Source organism: Sander lucioperca, chromosome 2 (genome assembly GCF_008315115.2).
Source record: "Sander lucioperca isolate FBNREF2018 chromosome 2, SLUC_FBN_1.2, whole genome shotgun sequence".
Classification (NCBI taxonomy): domain Eukaryota; kingdom Metazoa; phylum Chordata; class Actinopteri; order Perciformes; family Percidae; genus Sander; species Sander lucioperca.
Window position 1 is genome coordinate 19,244,473 of NC_050174.1, and position 23,396 is coordinate 19,267,868.

General features: G+C 41.6%; 1 protein-coding gene across 5 annotated transcripts in view; it reads left to right on the plus strand.

The window, feature by feature from the left end:
* LOC116062908 (TANK-binding kinase 1-binding protein 1-like) overlaps nucleotides 1–21,168 on the plus strand; it is a 42,511-nt gene extending 21,343 nt beyond the window's left edge. For all 5 annotated transcript variants that reach the window (XM_035994587.1, XM_035994589.1, XM_031317687.2 and 2 more), the window contains exons 4-13: nucleotides 9,243–9,347; nucleotides 9,471–9,621; nucleotides 13,408–13,601; nucleotides 16,631–16,698; nucleotides 16,781–16,887; nucleotides 17,652–17,842; nucleotides 17,965–18,246; nucleotides 19,429–19,509; nucleotides 19,601–19,828; nucleotides 20,516–21,168. In XM_035994587.1, coding sequence (XP_035850480.1) covers nucleotides 9,243–9,347; nucleotides 9,471–9,621; nucleotides 13,408–13,601; nucleotides 16,631–16,698; nucleotides 16,781–16,887; nucleotides 17,652–17,842; nucleotides 17,965–18,246; nucleotides 19,429–19,509; nucleotides 19,601–19,828; nucleotides 20,516–20,644 — 1,536 coding nt within the window. In that variant the 3' untranslated portion in view covers nucleotides 20,645–21,168. The remainder of the gene's footprint in view (nucleotides 1–9,242; nucleotides 9,348–9,470; nucleotides 9,622–13,407; nucleotides 13,602–16,630; nucleotides 16,699–16,780; nucleotides 16,888–17,651; nucleotides 17,843–17,964; nucleotides 18,247–19,428; nucleotides 19,510–19,600; nucleotides 19,829–20,515) is intronic.
* Nucleotides 21,169–23,396: the final 2,228 nt, after the last annotated feature.

Consider the following 23,396-nt stretch of genomic DNA (forward strand, 5'->3'; position numbering starts at 1 on the left):
ATACATTTTAAACATTTATGTATTTATTCTTTTATTTATTTATTTCAGCATTTATTTATTTCAGTATTTTTATATTTTATTCATGCATTTATTTCTGCATTTATTTATTCCTGTATTTATTTATACATTTATTTATGCATTTATTGATTTATTGAGACCTAACAGGTCAAAGTTGAATCAGGAATGGGGTCTGTAAACTGTAATAGATGTTGGAATATCAAAATGTTGGAAATAAGTTTACTGTTCACCCTAATTTTCTCTCCCAAATATGTCTGACTTATTGACTCTTATTGTCCATCTGCAGGTGGTTCTTGACCCATTGGGTTTCCTAACCCCATTTACACTTCATGTATTTTGAGTGGATCACATAGCTATAAAATATCAAAACACCTAGACGCATCCAAGAAGAATTTGAGATTTATCGAAAAACCACCTCAGTAGGTGGTTTGAGACACATTTGAGTCAGATGTTGAAAAGGTGTAAATACATCTGTCTCTCTGAAAATGCATATGTAATTTTTACTCCTCTCAATGGTAACCACGTCAGTATGCAGTTGATGGAGCCTCTACATAGTCTGTCCTTGTGATAATGGCAGCTGAAGTAACACTTTAAATCACACAGAATTAGTTATTTGTCATTTTCTGTCTCACTAAAGTGACAGGAAGAAAACAGCTCCAGTGATTTCAACACGTAATATTGTACATAACTGAGCCATTGTAGCAATTGTCTGATCTCTGATTTAGTTTAAACACTGATCTGCATGGGTGAGAGAGTAGTGATTTGTATTGGTGAGGGAGCGGCATGAGACAATACAACTTTTGTTAATGTTGTAATAGCTCTACAATTAAAAAGTTAAGCCACTTATTGGTTACACCTGTTCAACTGCTTTTAAACACAAATATCTAAACAGCAACTCAATGCATTTTTTGCATTAAACCATGGTCAAGACCATGTGCTGAAGTTCAAACCAGCATCGGAAACATCTTAATGAATAATCTGAAGGGAAAATCTTGAAATCCAAAATGGCTGCCATCCACCCTAGTGATAATAATTTCATATTTAAAATGGTTACAATAAGAGATGGGCAGTATGTCTGTTACTTGAGTATTTTAGTATTATTTAATACTTAAATATAAATATTATTTATTATCATCAAGCTCAAGGTAAGATGCAGCAGTGAACAGTAACATTGTCATCAAGGATGTCATAGGTCTCAAGCTCTTTACATTTGGGACAGGGATATTTTCTTGGCACAATTTGGGCTCCTTTAGCATAGTATTGTTGCTGACCTGACCATGTCAATCCCTTTCTACCACAGTGTTCCCATCTTCAAGGGCAACATGCAGCAGGATAACGTGCCATGACACAAATCTCAAATCATCTCAAAATGAACTCAAATGGCCTCCACAGTCACCAGATATCAATCCAATAGAGCACATTTTGCCAGAGCCTGTCCTAGTTCTCCTGCTGTGTAGTGGCTTTGCTGTGGGTTTGTCTCCTGCCAGAGTGATCACCTGCAAACAATTACTAGGGCAATAACGCCATGTCAGGATTCCTATTTCAGCCACAGTCTCCCTAAATCCTTTGCCAGATTGTCTTGTAAACTAATTTATACACTTTGTACATGTGGCAAGGTGCGGTGGCTCCACAGGAGTAACTACCACCAGAATCCGACAACGCCACCTGGGGACTTTCCGTGCGTTCATGGACATCGGAAAAACGTTTTTCCGAGTGAAAACGTCATCATTCACGTCCCTTCCTGTCGGAATCAGAGGTGGGAAACTCGGGCCAGATTTTGCTAACCGAGTTTCCCAGTTGGTGACGCGTTGTTGACAACTGACGTTTGATGTAGGCGACTTTGGTTCACTGAACATATTTCAATGACAATAAACTGTTTATTGTGGACAAATGCCTCTGCTGAGAAACATACACAGACATAACATGTTTCAAATTATTCATAAATAGGCCTATGTATAAAAAAAACAACAACACATTATCCGTGTCCTTTCCTGTTCGTTGTCCTGCAGATAACACAAACACCTGACGATGTGCTGTTTGTATGCTCGCATAAGAAAACAGCAGCAAATTATTGTAGCCTCCATGTTTTCACCAGGTTTTCACACACCTGATGCTCAAGGCTACGCCCAACATTTGGTGGCAGTCATGCAACAAATTGTTATGCCAAACGCCAATATAACAGAAGAAGAACACGCATCCTGACCATCCTAACCATGTGAACACTGGTAGTTGGAAAAACAACGTAATCACGGTCCCTGTTATTCCGAGGTGGCTTGAACGCGCCATTTCACCTCAAGATATGCTTTACTTCTACCTTAACTAATACCCAGTTATACAAAGGCTACACAGGTTCGTTAACTGAAGCAAGACAGAGACGAGGTTCCAAAAAGAAATATTTATTGAAAATGAAATGGTTAAAGATTGGAAGTGCCTGAAAAGAGGGTGGTTAGAAATGTAGGTCAATCAAATTAGGATAATCAAATTTAAGTAGAAAAAATGTAAATGTTTATTACAATGTTGACAATTTAAAAAGGTAATTTCTTTTTAAAACAATTACACTCCCAGTTACTTAAAATTACCAAATGTAAAGGGGAAGTGGGCAGAGGCCAGCTGTGGATAGGCAACAGGCCTCCTTTTTGGGGGGGCTCTAAGAACTCTATATACCTCAGAGCGCTAAACATCTTGTATTTTGTTGCGGCTCCTGACTCCTACATTCTTAAGATACACCAGCTGTCCATCCTGCAGGGGAGCGTCACATTTTGATCGTGACATACCTTTCGGCGGTTAGCAGCCTCTTGCAGGTGCTGATTGGCTCCTTCAAATGCCATCTGGAGCCGGGCCTGGTGCTCCTCAATCCAGTCGTGAGTACTGTGCTTGTGCACAAAGATCTTACAAAGATACATAACAGCTACAAGTGTATGCACTATACAGGATTGACCCTATTATACTTTATCGACAGGAATTGATAGGTCAGACAGCAAACAGCAACCCACAAATAGTCTATAAACAAAGCATCAGGCTGTCTTTCACATTTCACATGAACAACGGTTAAAGTTACTCAGGCTACCGAAGAATACCATAATTCCTCCGTTCAATTAGGCCTAAGCGACGCACCCCAAGCTTCCATCCTTAACAGCCATCGGCTCTTCCAGTCTCTCCACTGCTGGCTGTTCCAATTTAAGGGGAGAGAGGAGCAAGAGGGGTTAAGAGGATCGTGACCGGCCTGAGCTGTTACCACCTCCATCTTCAGCCAGAGAGGACATTATTTCTTCAGCTTCTTCTTGCGTTGTCACCCCGGTGGGAGGTGTGCTAACAGGGCTTGCAGCAGGTGAATCGGTTGTGCTATTAAAGTCATTGCTACAAAATTTCTTAGTAAAACTAAAATTAATTAAACTGGCTTGTTTTCTTTTTGCCATGGCTATTAGGCCTGGCAAACTTAATTCCTTTTAAGGATTCGGTTTATTCTGTTGTATGAGTCACTTGAGTCAACGTAGCCAGCTGATTCGCCCGACTGACTCACGCGAGAGCTCGCGGGTCGTCGGGGGCTCACGAGTCAGAGAACTTGTGGGCTGTCGAGGGCTCGTGAGTCATTGAGGACTCGAGTCCATGGTCTGCGAGGTGAGCCTGCAATGTTTCGGACTGTCTGCTCGACCTAATTGCATTTTAACATACATTTATACACCAAACCTACAGTAGGCCTAGCTAGGCTACGTGCAGAACATTGTATGTTATTTCAGAAGTAAAAGAATGGCTTATGTTGTGGATTTGCTTTACCCTGACTCGAGTGAAGTTCACTCGCTTGTCTGCTACAGATCCACTCATGACAATGTAGCCGGCTGTCACGACTCAAACAGGTTTAATAGCTATATGAGGTTAACTGCTGAATGGATTTCAAGGACTTTGTGCACCGATTAATGGCCTCCAAAGTTTATATTTTTTCTACGAATCTTTGAGTTAACATTGAATTTGCACTGCAGCGCCGCCACGCCTTGATGCTCATGACAAGAATAGCATGTATACTTATCTTTATTGAAGTGCATTAGGTTTAAATTGCTGTCATGCATGAATGATATTTTTGCAATTTTACACATAATAATCCACAATGATCACATTACACAAAACTGAAATTGCACGTCAAAATTATACATTGTCAGTATTTTTAGAGACCCCCCAAAATTTCACAAATCATGTTTTCAAGGGAGCCCATGTCTTACTAAGGGGAGCCGAGCTCCCCCGTAGTTCAAACTGTGGCTACCTGGCAACTTTTGCACTCTTGACACCAGCGCTTCACATCTAGGTGGATACCGGGCCAGTAACATCTCTGCCACACCAAGTTCACAGTTCCAGTGATCCCACTGCTTGATCAATGCCAGGATTTCCTTTGACATCTTGCGTCTTTCTCCAGCATTCGGCCTCTTCTTTCTGGTCCAAAACGCCAGAAAGTCATGTATGTTGGCATCTGCTTCCTGCAGGACATGGAGATTAGGGGAGGAGTGACATGGAAAATCAGCATCAGGCGCTGGCATCACAACTTGCTGCATGAACTCAGGAACTTGAGTGCTAGGAGTCAGGTGGTCAGTGGTAGATGTACTGGTTGAGTCTTGCCAAGACAGGGCATCCACATTGCCATTACTCTTACCGGGCCTGTACTTGATGACATAGTCTGAAGCCCAGCGCTGTTCCACAGCAACCAGCTTTGTTGTTGAAAGGTGACTTAATGGATTGTTATCAATATACACCACACCTTTATTGCCCAACAGGTCTTCTCTGAACTTCTCAGGCATGGCCCACTTAAGGGCCAAGAACTCCAACTTCATGGAACTCTAATTGTTCATATTGCATTCTGATGGCCTTAGGCCCCGGCTGGCATAAGCTAGCCCCTCCCCCTCTGTGAGCCCTGTGGACAGACTCACTATGTGGGCATGACTCAAGGTACCTATCACAGTGCGTGGGTAGAGCATGACATCATTAACTCCTACATTGACTATAGGAATGTAAACTATACCTCTTGTCATTTGAACCAGAGCTGGTGAGGCCAGTAAACCAGCAGGCAGCCCAGCACTTGAGGGTTCAAACAAGGCATGGTTTCCAGAGTGCTGCATGTCTTCAGCTGTTCTGTCAAAATAAAGGCCTAAAATGCCCAAAAAATAATCTTTGAAGAAGAGCAGGGCCGTATTGTGCAAATAACTCCCTGTAACAGGTTTTGAGAACATTTATGCCTACTATGCCTGTGGCAGAAGATGACTGACCAGGGGGGTCCTTAACAACCAACACACCACGCTTAGCAACTACCCTATTACAAAGCTCAACATCAAGCTCAAGGAAGCCTACATAAGGTATGTTTAGCCTATTAGCTGCCTTAAGCTGTAGCCAATTGCATGCTCGGAGCTTTTCGTCACCCCAGGGCTCAAAGTTCTGGACATAAAAGCTCTCAGTAATGGTGGACACCATTGATCCTGTATCAACCAAACATGGAACTGCTCTTATTAATATGGTTAGGTGTGGGCAAGCTGCCATCAAATCTACAGAATCTGTGTTCTGACTCTGGCCCTGAGCCAACTAGGCCCCCATCTGAACTTTGGCTCAATAGTTCAGGGGGTGAAAGTTTTCTGATTGCTGGTTCTGCTGATGTAGCCTATCATTATGAGTCATAGCAGTAGCATGGAAAGGTGGCTGAGCTGGTACCTGAACTCTCACATTGTTCTCTCATTGACGTTCTACAAATGATAGATTGCTTCCCATGACAGAAAGAGGGCCTGGGGCATTCTGGAATGCAATAAGACTGCTGCTAAGTTGGTTTAGCTGCTCCTGTTGCGGTTTCAACGTTTCTTTTAACTGCCATCTCAGACCTTGAGGGTCTCCCACCACTGCATACTGAAAACCTGCAGCAGATGGGACAGAAAGGCTCCTACCCCTGGCACTGCCCGGCATCCCCTCTTGCTCCCACCTCACTAAAGACAAGCAAAGTGGCATCAGGATGGCGGCGAACAAACTGCTTCAATTCCCTGCGTAGAGCACAATCACACACATTTTCAAGAAATTGGTCATGCAGTAACACATGGGAGTTTGGAAGGCCATTTGGAGCCTTAGACACAACCCTGTCCATCAAACACATTAAAGCATGGGGAAATTCCTGCAATGTCTCACCCTCCTGTTGCTTCCTTGAGAAGAAGTCCTCCTGTAAGGCAATATCCATCCATCCATCCATCCATCCATCTTCGTCCGCTTATCCGGGGTCGGGTCGCGGGGGCAGCAGCTCCAGCTGTTGCTTCCTTGAGTAAGGCAATATTGGATCTGAAACACCCCTATAACTCCTGCAATGTGGCTATGACTTTATCAGGATCCTTTCTTTCCCCTCTAGGTCTGTACTTTATTTCCTCTCTAGCCTCACCTTCCAAATGATCATATATAAACAGCGCTTGGTCAGCCCTTGACAAGTGGCGGGCACGCATACACATTTGAACTTATTCCACCCACTCTGCAATGCTGAGACTAGTTTTACCTTTAAACATTGGACATTTTCTGTCTCTGGGACCATAGACCAGTCGCTCTACAGGAGCATTAGTGGGCGGGCGGAGCAAGAAAGTAATTTACTTAACCACTAGTACCAGGTGCTGCTTCTTGTTCGTTAAGCAATCTGTTTTCTGTTTGTAGTTGAGCTACCAAGTATTAATTGGTTCAGTTCATCCATCGTGAAGATGTAGACCAGAGCAAGAGAGGGTATCAAAGGCCTGTTGCTTGGAGGTCTAGGCCCTCACAAGATCACTTTTGCAATATTAAACACTAACTACTCAAATGTACAATGCATATACATGTACAAATACTGAATAAAAGTTAACCAACTGGTACAACAAAAAAAGAAAAAGAACAAAAAGAACACACGTCTCTGCTTTTACAGAAATCCTGCCGACAACCCCAGAATGTGGCAGGATGCGGTGGCTCCTCAGGAGTAACCACCACCGGAATCTAACTAACTGATGACATCACCTGGGGACTTTCACCCCAAGATAAGCTTTACTTCTACCTTAACTAATACCCAGTAATACAAAGGCTACACAGGTTAACTGAAGCAAGACAGACGTGGTTCCAAAAAGAAATACATATTTATTGAAAATGAAATGGTTAAAGACTGTAAGTGCCTGAAAAGAGGGGGGTTAGAAATGTAGGTCAATCAAATTAGGATAATCAAATGTAAGTAGAAAAGATAGTAATGTTTATTACAATGTTGACAATTTAAAAAGGTCAATTCTTTAAAACAATACACTCCCAGTTAGTTAAAATTACCAAATGAAAAGGGGAAGTGGGCAGAGGCCAGCTGTAGATAGGCAATCTAACTTAGGGTGTGTTCCAGGGGTGCATCAACTTACCCACCATGTGCTCACTGCAATCGATAGTCACTGCAAACCTGTTTACTGCAAATTGTGTCACCGCAAATCGTGTCCCAGTGCTATTATCACTACAAACTGCAGGGACCCACACTAGTGTGCCTAGCCTCCACCACAAGCTGGCTACTAGCTCCACTGAAATATATAAAAATAACAGTTGGTCATATATAAAATGCAAGCAGACCAAACAGGGAGAGTGCCGTCTGGTGGCACTTTAACAACGACATACTAAATGAATCAAAATACTAAAAAACTAAACCAAGGCAAAACAGCAGCCTACTAGTCAGAAAACATTTACACAATCAAATGTAAGTAATGTGCAATAACTTTAACTTCCAGTAGCCATTATAACTTACTGCTGGTTATTCCTTCACACCATGCTCAGTAGAACAAGAAATATATCACAGCACTCACAAGGAAATTTGGATTCCTGTCAGACAGGCAAACTGCATCAAAATGTGTAAGTCTTAAAAGCATAACCCAGAGTTTCAATCTACTCACCTACCTAAATGGTCACAGAGAGGGTCACATGTAGCAACTGACAGGCAGAGAACACCAGAGGCGGCCATGATGGCACAGGTGCTTAAATAAGCTCAGCTAACGAGGGGGGTTTGGTCTGGGTGGAGCTAATTGAATACTAGGGAGGTGTGTTCAAAAGCAGACAGTGCAGGGCTGAGTACCTAAAGTCTGCATACATGCAAACCCCACTACATTCAGAGATTTGTAGTCACTGACTATTGAACACAATTGAACACATAACAATACATGGGCACTTCAGTATGTACAGAAGTAAGTGAACACATCACCGTTCATTTGGCAGTATGTTCAGACTCTTACTAGTCCAAGCACTCACGTTGACTTCAGTACGAAACAAGCCTGCACATAAAGTAAACAGCTCAGCAGCCTAATATTATTTACACCTGAGTTATCTGATCATGATCGTTTCTGTGGCTTTCAGAGTCATTTAATATACTTTTAATGAACACAGCTGAGCTGACAATGCTTCATACATGTACTAAAGAAGAGATTTTATGTGACAAAATAAAGTGTCTTAAATCTCATCTGGATTTTATTTGGACTAGTGCAGTGCCCGTTTGAAGCGTGTGCCTGTTCGGATTGCTTGGTTCCCAGTAAAAAAATGTTCACAACTTTATTGTGTAAATAGCGACAAAGCATTCTCGAAAACCACTCATCCGATGATAAATGGTAAATGTAGCCTACTGCATTTATATAGCGGACAAAGCGTCATTCACCCATTCACATACACTGAAGGTGGCGCAGCTGCCATGCAAAGCGCTGGCCAACAACATGACGTGCCTGCAGGCTCGCTGCTGCTACTCAGTAGTAACAGAGAGAGGTGACCGTGGCAGCCGCAAGAGTAAAGACTCACGCTCACCATACAATACTGACTTCTCTCTTCTACAGAAAGTCGCTAGCTTTGTCGCTAGTTGCTTTTTTGAAAAAATAATCGCTAAGGGGGTCGGAAAAGTTGCTAAGTTGGCGACACTGCACCGCCCTCACTGTTGTACAGAGACTTGAACAACAGCGTCCTGCGGGTGATGTATTTGGTGCGCATGCGGGATCTTATTAGAGACACACACTTACGTACACACAAAGTCCTTGATTTATACTTAGATATGAGACAATTGAAATGACAAATAGGGTCTTTAGTTGCGTGGCTAATTTTGCAGATTTTAGTAATTTACTTAGTGAGGACTGTGTTTTCAACAATAGGAATAATGGACAGAATAAAATAAATATTCAACCCAATTTGTAGTAAACCAGAATTATCTGTTAAAGCAAAGTCTGAGAGATTTCTTCCCGCTCTCTCTGTCTCAGCTCCAGAAGAGTAAGGAAAGAGAGGAGAGGTTGGAGGAAGTCATCCAGGCTTATGAGAAGATTCACTTGGAGAAAAACAATGTCCAGAGAGACCTAGACAAGATGGTAAACAAACAAACACACACACACACACACACACACACACACACACACACACATAATATTCCATGGTAAAATGTTAAGCAGCAATTTGGGTTTCAGTTTCACTCGTGTTTGTGTGTGTGTCAGACGACTCTGGCAGAGCAGCATGTGGAGCAGATATGCAGTCTGGAGTCAGCTGTCAGACAGAGAGAAACTTCCCTTCAGAAACTCAGTGCTCAACTCCGCAGCAAAGACGCACATCATTCTCAACTCCACGCCAGCCTGAATGTACCCAGAGGTGAGTTCTGTGTCGATCAGCAGTAGGCCAAGTTATATCATGGTGGAAATAATAATAAATATAAGTAATAATAATAAGTAGTAGTAGCAGTAAGCAGTACTACTCATAATAATAGAAGTATTAGTAAAGTATTAGTAACAGTGCTATCAGCTACTTTTCAGCTGTTAATACCACTAGATTAAACAGTCAGGTCCCCCGATTTCAGTCGTGAGTTAAAAACACAAAATATACAATCAACCTTTTGCTTATTCCTGCCCCCGTAGTTATCGTCACTACCTGTATCAACAAAAAATACTACAAATTGGTACAATGGTATAGATTTACCATTGTACCAATTTGTAGTATTTTTTTAAACAATGGGTCCTTGATTTCAGACTGGCGACCATCCATTTTGTCGGCTAAAATGCAACCATTCATGCAGATTTCCTAAGCTTACAAGCTTATAAGTTCATGAGTTGGTTAAAAATGCTGTCTCTGGTTGACTTTCTTTAAGCTGAGTTTTGAATTCTGAAGGTCTTAAATATGCACAGTGGCTACATACATAATAATAAGGTAAAAGACAAAGGTTTATGCTAACAGGTCTCAGTATAAGGGAGAATGTAAGATCAGGCTCTAGAAAATGAAGGTAGAGGTTGGATTTATACTATTTTCGAATAATAATTAACTTTTGAAGTTAGAAGAAAAAAGGCTTTTCGGATGAAGACTAACCAATGTGTTTGGCGAACATAATGCTATGTCATATAAAGCTTTCTTTGTACTCGTTCAAGACGTGGCGTGGGCCTAGTAGATGGTGAACGAGCTGCGAGCATGCATAGAGACCTTTATGCTCAACGCATTGATTGTTGCAGTGTTGTCCGAAACACCAGGGGGCATACAAACAATATAATTTGTGAATAAGCAAGAAGTAGTAGGGAAAAAATAGTTGTGTCTCCAATCCAATGCAGCAGGATAGAGCTGTTAATGTCTTCCTACTCTCAGATAGTGGTATCCTGGACCTGAACTCTCAACCCTGGACTTCAGCATGTGGAGAAAGCTAAAGCTTGCCTGGCCTGCTGTGCCTCGTTATGGTTGCTAAGCTATGATTGGAAAAAAGGTTTATTCAACTTGTCATCCTATTAAGGTATTCTCAATAAAATAAAAATGTAGTAAAATGTATGCTTAGCAACAGTTTACATTATTAGTAACTGTTTAAAAAAAGTAACTACCGTAACAAATAGGGATGTCCCGATCCCTATCGTAAGTATCGGATTGGAGCCAATTGGGGATCCGCATTTACCCCAATTACCTTACTCCAATTATTTACATCAGCTTGTAGTGATCGCTGCCTTAAAGGTCCTATTACACGCTGCTTTTTGGATGCTTTTATATAGGCCTTAGTGGTCCCCTAATACTGTATCTGAAGTCTCTTTCCCGAAATTCAGCCTTAGTGCAGAATTACAGCCACTAGAGCCAGTCCCACAATGAGCTTTCCTTAGGATGTGCCATTTCTGTGCCTGTAGCTTTAAATGCTATTGAGGAGGAGAGAGGTGGGCAAGGTGGAGGGTGGGGGGTGTGGCCTTGACCAACTGCCATGCTTCGCTCGTTTGCAAGCCATGATGTCTCTCTCTTTCTCATGGGCGGGCCAAATTCTTTGGGCGGGCAAAGCAGAGAAAGGGGAGGTAACCTTTCCCCTTATGACGACATAAAGGGAAGATTCCAGATTGGCCCATCTGAGCTTTAATTTTCTCAAAGGCAGAGCAGGATACCCAGGGCTTGGTTTACACCTATCGCCATTTCTAGCCACTGGGGGACCATAGGCAGGCTGGGGGAACTCATATTAATGTTGAAAAACCTCATAAAGTTAAGTACCGGAAAAAAACCCAAACGATACCCAACCCTAGTCTTACCGCTGTTCTCTTGAATCGCTCCACTCTGCCGTGATTTCAGCTGCCTGTGGAAACCTAGTCTCGCATTGCCAGACCTCCCTCCACAAGGCTGCGGAGGAGGGTTGGGCGACTCCACACAGCATTCCAGGTTGGGAGAAAAACGTGCTCTGGTTTATTGGCATTTCTTTAAACCAATAACAATCATCTTGGGCTAAGCACCACACGGAGCAACGGCGCCTCTGCACAATAGCCTCGGGAAGGAACTTGTTTGGGTGGAACATGTGTACGTTCAAAGGTTGTTTTAGTCTTGCAATAGATCACTCAGATTCAACATATAGTTTAGCTAGCTGTCTGATTTTAACCTGCAGAGATCTGAGGAGCAGTTAACCATAGTCCTCATAAATCCATAGAGTTTAAAATGCCAACACAAAGAAAGCGGAAGGTAACGGACATCCTGCCGAAATGAAAGACATCCAGTGTATAGAGGTATGGACTAGTGGAAACCCAGCGTAAACGTCTTTTCAGACGAAAAGCGACACTTCGCCTGCGTAGGTGCTTGGATCCGCGGTCTCACTGCGCTCCTGTGAACAGACAGGCAGACAACACTCCGCGAGTAAATGCTCGGTAACCATGGGGACTACTGTATCCCTGCTGGTACAACTGAATGACATTAGTTGACTGTGGTATCATATATCCCTAATCACAGGTCAATTTATACCAAATAGTGGCAATCCTAGTCTTTCCTAACTACTTATTGTTGATAGGTAATGTTAGCTAAATTAGCATAGTCATAATTATGGACGTTACCCTAGAAATCCAGTCTTGTGCCGTCTGACAAGCAAAAGCCCCACTGTCTATGTCCTGATAACTGTTTAGAAAACCGTTTAATATTTTGGGGAACTCACAAACAATTGTTGCACTATTGTTCATTGATTTGCACTGCACGTCGCTTGCATAGGGAAAAGTTCAAGACAATTCACGAAGTCACGTGTGACGAGCATGAACGAGACAGTTTCACGGGATTGCGCCCACTTGTTGCATCGCCCGTCATGGTGGGTGTCCATATACGCGTTGTTTTCACGGATGGGATCGCCCCGCTTCCCAGCATTGCACGCTAGAGGGCTCGCCACCAGTTTCTCTTCCCTGACCACTGACAAGCAAAGAAAACACACTCCTACAGTCGTGATGGCTGCAGCTGATTGGACGAACGCGTCACGTGGGTCTGTCTGCTCCGGGATTTCAAAACCGACCATAATCGGAATACGATCTCGATTTTACGAAAATAGTTCTTTGTTTCTGAAAACATTATAAGCAAGAAATAGGCCAAGTAGTTGCAGAATCTGTCTTCATTTCAGATCGACATAGCCTCCATACTTTTTAACTATACAGGCTGTTATTCCCTGGAGCACAAGAAGAAAATCAAAGATTGACTATTAAGCACAAGAGGCATCACTAAGCGTTTTTTTTATGTTGTCCAGCGGGGAACTTGAAACTGTTTATCTTTTGGTTGGGGATTTGCTGGGATCCTAAAAAGAACTGTTTTGGTGTTGAGAGAAAAGACTAATTTGCTCCGCTAAGTTAAATGTATTAAGCTTAAGACATATTTAATTACTTTGCTTACTTAGTTATTTTTGTAAACAAAAAAAACGGATCGGGACTCGGTATCAGCAGATCAATATTTCAAAAATCAGATTGGGGGGTCAAAAAAGCTGATCTGGACATCCCTAGTAACAAATACTCAACCAAATAGACGTTTAACTCGACATGACTGCAAGCCACAAACATGTAAAACGGTGATACTGATGATTTAGGATTTACATTTGATTCCTCTACTGATATCATTGTAGAGTAGTGACTTGTAAGAAAAAACAGGGAGAACCGATGAAACAGATTAAGGCTGTTGTGTGTCTGGTTTTGTCAGAGGGCCGCGGTCCGACACTGCAGAGCTCCCATAGTCTGGACGCCCTGTCCGACCTGAAGCTGCAGCGCCTGGAGGCTGAGCTGGAGGGGGCAAGGCACCAGGCCGAGGGAGCCTGTCAGAGGGAGAAGGAGCTGAGGGTCGAGTTTCAAAGGCTGCAGCAGGAGGTAGCCCAGCTACAGGAAGCACAGAGACAGGTAGGCCTAATGCTTAAAAGACTGTATGTTTACATCTGTGATACTATCAGATCCATTATATCTACCGCAACCTCCAGACTGTGACCATTTTGTCACATTTGATGGCCATTTTTAGAGTCTAAAATAGGTGCAGATGCATTTTTTATTTATTGTATAAGGTAATTCATATAATGAGGGTAGGGAATGAAATGACGAAAGAAAATGCAATGAAACTAAAATATATAGATTTTTAATGTATGAATTACATTATGAAATTTGGCAACAAATTATATTGTAGAATTTAGAATGTGAATTACAAAAAACAAAACAAGGACATTGCTATAAAATAAGAACAACCACGCCAACCTATTCGATAATGCATGATGTTTCTCACAGATATTGTGCGGTTGTGTTTGATAGTTATAGCAGAAACGTCACCATCGTTAGGTGATGCAGTTGTAAGGATGGTCTGAAAACTCTTCCAGCTGGTGCAGTTAAAGTGTAATGGTAGCACTATTCTATAATCTTAACACATCCCATGTGCAGCGTTAAACCAACAGTGAATGTATCTACTAACCTGTATAGTTGTGTATCACAGCCTGATATAACTTCTTCCTCTGTGCCATAGAGCTCTATTGTTGTTAAAAACACATCCACGAGCCACACTGTTGCACTGGGTGATATGTTCCTTCCTTACCATGAACACACACTTCACTTTATTTTGACTCAATCCCACATACCCTGTCTTGCTGCCACAAATACTGACTAGAGCACCACACAAATAGTCTGCAACAAATGCACTATTTACGATTTACGTATTTAAGAACCAACAGGCAGAGAGCCACAGGAACAACATGTACAATAATTATAATCTCTAATCTAATGATGTATGATAAATTCAAAAATGTATAATTATTTTGACTTGTCATGGTGTGTGTTTACATAGACATTCTTTATTGCTCCAGAAGTGAGAGGCTTTCGCTGCCCCAATTGTGTGTGTTTCTGTTACATCACTTGGCTGCAGATAGTCAGTCTGTTTGAGTAGTTTCTGTTGGAGTACTCCAGCTATTCAAGTTTCTGAAATCGGGATATGGTGTTTACATGCTCAAACAAAAAATACTTCGGGATACTTCAAAAACCTGTTCATAACTAGGATAATCATGTCCATGTAAACACACTCATGATTGCCATGGTGATTCGCCTGACAATATGAAAAATACAGAATAAGACCAGCTTTATCCATTAAGGGTTTGATATTACTCAATGGCTCATCACATCACATTCATTAATCCACAGAGGTCAAAGCTGCTTTCAGTACAGTACCAAGAAGAGTTGTTAAATTAGTTACTGCTCAAAATGCATTAAATTAAATCTTCACATGATTTACTTTTCCACAAGTTCCACATTTCTGCAAATCGATTTTCACCACACACTGAAATTAACCGTTACCAGTGGCTGCCAATCTGAAACTGATGTTACAAAGAGCTAAGCTAACCTGGGCTCATAGAACCAATGAACACAGCTGCTAAAGGCGAACCTAGCACATAACATTAAATATAGACCCTTTGCAAACACGTGACCACAACCACGTGACGACGCCATGACGAACGGCAGAATCACCGGAAGCACAAGCTAAACAGTGTAGTAGACGAGCGGAAAGTTTCATTAGTTTCAATCAGTTTTAAATAAATAACACTAAATAAACTGTAATAATAATACTATCTTCTTCTTTATGGCTTCTTCTATTGAACAACAAGTTGTGCCATTATCGGTCGAGGTAGGGCATCTGGTAGGTGCTCACAAAGAGCGGTATTTGGAGAAGTTGGAGATCGCAGGATTGGATACCGACCCTTACCTTCTTCCTCCCTATGTTTTCACAGACCTCATTAAATCGCAGAGTCTGCCCAACTTCAGTCCACACGATCTGTACCACTATGTGGTAAACGGGGTATCCCCATACACTGGCGCTGATCTCAAAGCTTTTAAACACATTGAGGATTATGGCGTTTCATAACACCGAGCCAGTTAGCTGCCCTCTGAGCCAAGCCAAATATAACACAGCTTTGACTCACCCGACAGAACACGATCAAACTGTAAATGTGAATAATTTGTACTAACATTTGAATTTCCCTTCCTATTAAAGGCAACCTCTGAGCAGGCTGGTGTATTTCAACAGATTCACAAGTTATCTTGGAAGCTAACATTAGCTAGAAATCACCTGTTGAGCTCCATGCAAAGTCTGCAGCCAGCAGCAAAGACAAACTCCAAAAAGCCACATAAAGTGAAACTGTAGGGAAGTTGTGCACCATTCAAATACGAAGACAAACGGAGTCGGTGTGGTCTGTTGTTGTTATCACTTTAAGATAATTAAACTTAACTAACCTAACTTTGCAATTAGTGAGAATGAGACCTGAACTGGCCTGGATGAGTGTATACTTTTTTACCTAAGAGGGGTTGTGCTGTGTCAAACTGACTCACCCAGCCACTGCTTCAGTTCGCAGTCGAAAGAGGGCTGCTGGCTTTGGTGACCACGCCGTCGGGAGCGACCTCAGCTCTGGGTACGGTTTCCAGCGTCCTGTGTTCCGTCAGTATCTCGCAAGCCTGCTCTCCGTGTTATAGTTCAGGTTGTCAAGGTGTATTTACAAAAAGTTGTGTTTCAAATAGTGTCTTTCTTTCAGCGTGTGGTTTGCAGCCCTTGTGTGTCTTGCTGCCTCCAGCTTCTCCTTTTTTTCTTCCTGGATGAATCCCTCACATACCTGCCATATTGGGTTAAATCAGCGTCCACAAACATGCCCCCTTCATGTGACGTGCATTGCCAGCCCATGTTGGGCTAAATGTCCTCAGACTTTCCTCAGTAGCTCCAATATTCAAGTTAAACATGAGCAGAGGTTGAAGGAATATACTAAGATAAAATCAATAAATGAAAATAGTTGTAGTATATAGAGTATTTTTAATAAAGCTGGACCACATGTAGCAAAAGAATCATTAAAAATGTCTGAGACAAGTTGTGAAGTGCTACAGACCTAACCACAGCTCTGTGTCTCTGTCAGCCACGGGACCTGTCCACACACTGTGAGCACTGTGACGTAGAGTGGATAAAGAAAGCTGGGGATGAACAGTGAGTCTTACTTTGAAAACTTTGAAAAAGTGTTTGTCATTTATATGTATTTATTTTTTCAGTCACTCTCTTTGTCTTGCAGGGTGAACCTAGCATTAGCCTACACAGAGCTAACAGAGGAGTTGGGTCGTGTTCGCAATCTGGCTGTGAAACAGAGTGACCTCCTACGACTTGTCTCACAGGAGCCTGGTAGGCAGCTGACTGGCTTCTTGGTTTATGGACGTCATGATATCATTACATATTTTATAGTGGAGGCTAGTCTAATATGTTCAGAACAATGGACTGGGCTCACTAACAAAGTGTGTGTGTGTGTGTGTGTGTGTGTGTGTGTGTGTGTGTGTGTGTGTGTGTGGTTTGTCATTTATATTTCATATATCTTATTACACTATGACGAGTTTCATGAAGTTGCCAATGTATGTGCACAGAGAACACAGAACAGAAGCCTCTTACGTTTCTTTGAATGTGTTGTATTCAGGTCCAGGTGCCAGTGGGGGAAAGCATCTAATTAATGAAAAAAGAACCAGAAATGTCAAATATTATTTCTGTTTTCTTTCATGTTGGTTAAGTGTTAATATTGGTGGTTTAAAATGATAAACAAATGAAAGAAATCTTGTTTAAAATCATTTTTGCTGTGATTGGTTTCTCTACAGCGCTCAGTCATTGCAACCATGTCAATTCAAACAAATTAAAACACAACCCTTATAGCGTGTCGGGCTTTGCTCGCTATAGTGTCCACCAGCATTTTTATTTATGAGCTTAGTTTCCTGATATAGGTCAATAGATATGTTAATCGTGAATTTTTAGAGTGCCTTCTGCTGGACTAAACTAACCCAAACAACGTGCTTATAGACCGGACATTTTAAATTCAAACATTTTATTAGGGGGTGCAGGTGTAGTAGAGACAAAGCCTAAATCCTTTTACGATTCTCTCTCTTTCTCTCTTCCTCCTCCAGTATCTCGTCTTACCGCTACTCCTCAGCATCTCTCCCCAACCTCCTCCCAGCGCCCCTCCCTTTCCCCTGACCGGCTCCTCCCCACCCCCTCTCCTCCTCTGTCCCCAAGCGACGGCCCCGCCTCCTACTCCCATCAGCCAACCTGCAGCCGTCTACGGGCAAAGTTCCAGGGTCGCCGTAGTTACTCGGAGGTGAGGAAGGAAACTTTTTGGCGTAACTTAGTGGGAAAATTAGACGTGTTAACATACTAACATTTTTGTGTAACTTTTTAGAGAAACTACAGATTTACTGCATATGCAAATCCTTTCCCCAGGTATCTGACCCGTCAGGTATCCACAGACCCCGAGCTCGGCTGATGAGAGATCCAGTATCCACCCTCCCCAAACCTAGGCCCCTCCTGGGGGAGATGCAGGGTTATGGCCAAACCAAATCTCAGCTACGTACCTCCTTGGTTGGCCTGGTCAGACCGGCCTCGGCTCACGGAGCTGGAGCGGAGAGAGGAGGAGGTGGGGGAGGAGAGAGGTGTGGTGGTAGCAGTCTGAGCAGCAGTCCACGTCACTGTGCTCTGGACCTGGGCTTCCCTCTGGCTGCTGAGGTGAGACTGACAGCTTTCATTTTTCATTTTATTAGGTCAGTGACTTTTCTCATTGTTAACAGTCTGTTTGTTGAAAATGACTTTAATAATCTGATGTGTTCTCATAGATAATAACCTCACTCATACTAACACTGTCTCACAGATAGCAAATATCTATAATACATATCCTTAATGATCTAAGACTGGTGAGAAAATCTCCTTAATAAATAGATTTAAGCCCTATTCGCAAGGGGCTAGTATTACCAGGGGACCTTATGTGATTTAGAAAATACCCCCACATATGATGTCAAGGCTATGTCAAAACTTTCATTTATAATAGCCAATGCGACTCCAAATCACTGAGATGCCGATTCACACAGTACTAATATTATTACATGACATCTGTGTTTGGCGAAATACGGTAGGTAATTTGCAGTGGAATTTTTAGTTGACAAATTACAGACATGGCAGATTCACACAGGATTAACATCATAGACAACCTCTGCAATTACTTCAAATGACTAGAGGTCCCCAGGTAATAATAGTACTAGTATGAATAGGGCTTTAGTGTTCAGTGCTAATTACTGTAGCAAATGTTAGCATGCTAACACGCTGAACTAAAACCCCATTTTCACCTAGTTTTAAAATCCATCCTGAGTGATCCGATCACAAGTGGACATTTCTAAGTATAGATGGGAATGTACACATTGTGGACTCATTGAGAGTCCACAACTGATCACACAGACCACATTTAGAGGTGGTCGGGGCTAGAGGAATGCATTGGGATTGGGATCCTGTGGGTCCCACAGGACCCAACACAAATCTCGCAGTAAAATAACTAGCTTCCAAAGTCACTGACATCTACGGTACGACTCATTCTGCTACAAATGGAGATTATATAGCTGTATTATTGATTTGAGTTTATTTTTTCTAATTCATTTTTTTAGCAGTTGTCAGGTTACCAAACCAAATTGCCATACAGTTTCCAGAACTGATGTATAAAACTGGACCATAGCATTCTTGAAACTTTTTAAGCTTCCTTAAAAAAATGTGTGAGCCACTAACTAGAGGGGTCACCACTTACGTTTGGCCACATACTGTTTCATGCAATGTGACCCTACATGTGCAGAAACACACTATTCTATAATCCTTTAAAATGCAACAGTTATCACCATGTTCTCCCCTGCCTCTCCTTTCATTCAGGTACATCACTTCTGTCGCCTTGATGACCCGCCTGAGCCCACCCCACTGGTGACACCACCACAGTCCTCTGATGATGAAGAGGTGATGACGATGATAACAATGTGTGTGGCTTCTCTTGTGACTTAAACACTGGGTTATTTATTTGGAAGATGTGTGTTGTGTACATTTACAGGATGTATGTATGTATCTATCGCCGGCTGCCAGCCCGCCTCGGACACTTGGCGCAATTGGGATTAGCCCATCATCGCCCAGGGAGCAGCCCCTACACCCCTCATTCCCATCTCCTAGGAAACAGCCCCGCCATCCCTCCTTCTCGTCCCCTGAGGGCCCTGCCACCCTGTCCTGCCATCTGCCTCCCTACACTAACACTGAACATGCTCAGTCATGGCCCTCCATTAACGTGAGTAGAAATCAATGATGAGAACTAAATGAAGCAACTAATAGATTCCCTGCAGTCCTTGTGGGGAAACTAACTCATTGCAGCAGCCAAAACATGATAAAAAGGAGGAAAAAAAGAAATGTGGCATAGAACACAAAACAAAGAGAGGACCAAACACACTAAATGGCACACTTACCATTAAGTGTATGGATGGTTGGGAGATGCACAACGGAATTCTTAAAAAAAAATAAAATAAAAAAATAAAATCTTGTCAGCATTCAGTATAATCGTGAGATTATGCAGAGATATCTGGAGAATGTTAAAGGCAGATTGCAGTCTTGATATAGCTTGAGTTGAAGAGGAGCTAATACATACAAGACTGTGTCATCTGCATAACAAAGGATATTATAAGACAAAAGAGGCTAAAAAGTTCCTTCAAGCTGAGGAGAACTGCAGAGTTTGTTATTCTCTGTGCGTTTATCACTACAGCAACACCTTTTCACATTACAGTCATATGATCCATTGTTAAAATCTTGATTAATACAGCTTTAAAATACATCTGTTCTTGGCAACTTTGAACAAATTGGCATTCTCTAATGGATTACAAAGCATCTGTGTAAATTAAGATGAAAACTAAGATTAGATTATGTGATTTTGCCATAATTTGAGGTTCAGTAATTTGACAGCTGTGTCTTGCTCTGTCTGTAGTTATGGATGGAGTCAGAAGAGAGTGCTGTTCGTAGCTGTCCTCTGTGTCAGCTGACCTTCCCAACTGGTTACCCTGACGATGCCCTCATCAAACACATCGACTCCCATTTGGAAAACAGCAAGATCTGACTTTTTTTATCAAGTATTTTACATCCATGTCACCAAAGATGGACACCAGACCCATCTTGATGGTTTTCTATTTAGGTTTTAACCAGGTATGGTTTGATGAGCCTGCATGCTTCTTTCTATGGAACTTGCCTAACATCTCTTACAAAGCTCCATTTCAACAATTCTGTATCAAATGGTGTTTTCTTTCTTTCACAACCAAACTCTTAATTTGCACATAGACCTGATTGCTAAAGAAATAGCAGATGTAGAAAGACAACAGTACTGTATCTCTCAATACAGAGACAGGAGCTGCTGAAGCTCCATTGTTAACGTCACATATGCTGGTCTGAGAGTAGCCCTGGATGCAGAAGACGTGCTGGAAACATCTGCCAGATGCAATGTCAGGAGCACCTGTTGTTTACATGTCCCAACATGCAACAAACCACCTGGATGTCACCGCTTTCATGTTAGTTTGTAGAGGATCAAAATGACTATTTTCAAAAGATTTCTGGAATAAAGTATTGTGAGCTAAAATGATTCAAAGGTTAAAGAAAGTCTGAATAAATAATTTAGTTAGTAAAATTATAGAAGGATAGAAGTCAGGAAATTATGAGAGTAAAAGAGGCCAATCCACTAGCTAGTGGAGTTCAAAAACAAATTATATTTAAACTTGAGTGTAAAATGCTCCAATGGTAAAATGTACTTTAATGAAAAATTAAGAAGTACAGCAAAAAAGCACCTACTGCCATATCTTGGTGTGGTAATGAAAGTGCCTTGGTTAAACCACAATCTTTATTTTGAAAAGGCAGAGAAGAGAACTATGGAAGCCCATTTCCTCTACTTAAAAATACCAATACACCAAAATTGTATTTAATTGTATTGTAATAGTGTTTTATGATTATGGGAAAACAATTACAATTAAAGCTACAAGCAGCGTTGGACAGGCCCTCGAGCCTCCGCGCGCATCGGGGTTACTGGCGGACGCCGCTCCTTGCGACCATGCATTTGCGCAGCCCTCAGACACCGCAAATCGTCACCAATGAGAAGGGAACTCCCCGCTGAGTTCAATGATACCTCACACAAGACTCTACATCATACAGTTCATCAGCTGTGAAAGGGGGCGTGACCAAAGCATAGGTGTCAGTGCAAACCTTTACCAATTAAAAAGGAAGTCTCTGCTGAGTTCATTGATACCTCAGACAAGACTCTACCTTGAATGGGTCACCAGTTATGAAAGGGGGGCTTAAGCATAGGGGGGGGGCGGGCCAAACCATGACCAATGAATAAGGAAGTCTCTGCTGATTCAATGACACCTCACACAAGACTACCTTAAACGGTTCAAATGTTATGAAAGGGGGCGTGGCTTAAACATAGGGGGCGGGCCAAACCATCACCAATCAAAAACAAACTCTGCTGAGTTCAATGATACCTCACACAAGACTCTACCTTAAATGGGTCACCAGTTATGACAGGGGGTGTGGCTTAAGCATAGGGGCGTGCCAAACCATAAGCAATAAAGAAGGAACTCTATGCTGAGTTCAGTGACACCTCACACAAGACTCTACCTTAAATGGTTCAAATGTTATGAAAGGGGGCGTGTCCTGCGTAAGTGGGCGTGGTTAAACTATAGGGGGCGGCTCAGTATCACATGTAGACCACACATTATTTGTATCATTAATTGGCGACCGCCAATTTTGGTGAGCTTTTGAATATGTTAAGCCCCTCAAAAAGGCAATTCATTTGCCGGGAAAATAATAATAATAATTCCTTCAGTTCCAATAGGGCCTTAGCCGCTGTTGGCGCTAGGGCCCTAATGAGATATCTAATTCATTATTATCATTTATTATTATTATTGTCATTATCTTTTCATTGTTCTTTCCTCTCCTTATTAGTACTAAGTGAGAAAAGTTCTTTTTCAGTTTCTGGACAACTGGTTAATAATTATGTGATACATAATTATAAAAAACTTTTTTTTCACTCTTATGATTATGAGGTAGTTGCTTTAATTATAAGTATTATCATTTTATAAAGATTTTATAAAAGTTATGATACTTTATCACATAATTAGAGAACTTAGGGTTAGGGTTAGGGTTCCGACTTGATATTTCATAATTATGGGAGAGTTTCTTATAGTTAGTTGAAAAAGGAGGTTGTACTTCAACAATGGAGATTCTTGGTGGTGTGCTAAACCCAAAAATTCAATGGGCATGTTCCAAAAAGTAAAGAAAAGGTAGCACATCTCAGGTTCCCAAGTTAAGGAGGAATAATACTCTCATTTCTTATAATTATGAGTCTCATCATTTTCAAATAAATATTGATATGATAGAAACTTTATAAATTACCTCATAGTGTATGGCATATCTCATATGAATTATAACTTATGACATATCTCGTCATTATTTTAAACTATCATGTTTATTACATTTTATCACATAATTAGAGGTCATCATTAGTTTTTCATATTTATGAAATTTCTGCCTAAGTTGTGTCGATCTATAGAAATACATTTGTAACATGTTTCACAATCCAGTTTGACTTTACATTTCACAGCAGAAACATTCCACACTCAGAAGTTTATCTATTTTGTTTTTGGAGAAATGCAGCTCCACAGGTTATTCATGATAAAAACACAGCAAAGCCATGAGAAATATGACAGTTGTCATCATTTCCGTTGCATCTGGGCTACTGCAAAAAATATCAGGACTCATGTTAAGAAAGTATGGGCAGATATTTGACTGACTGAAACTGATTTTCTGACTCTTAGCTGTTATTG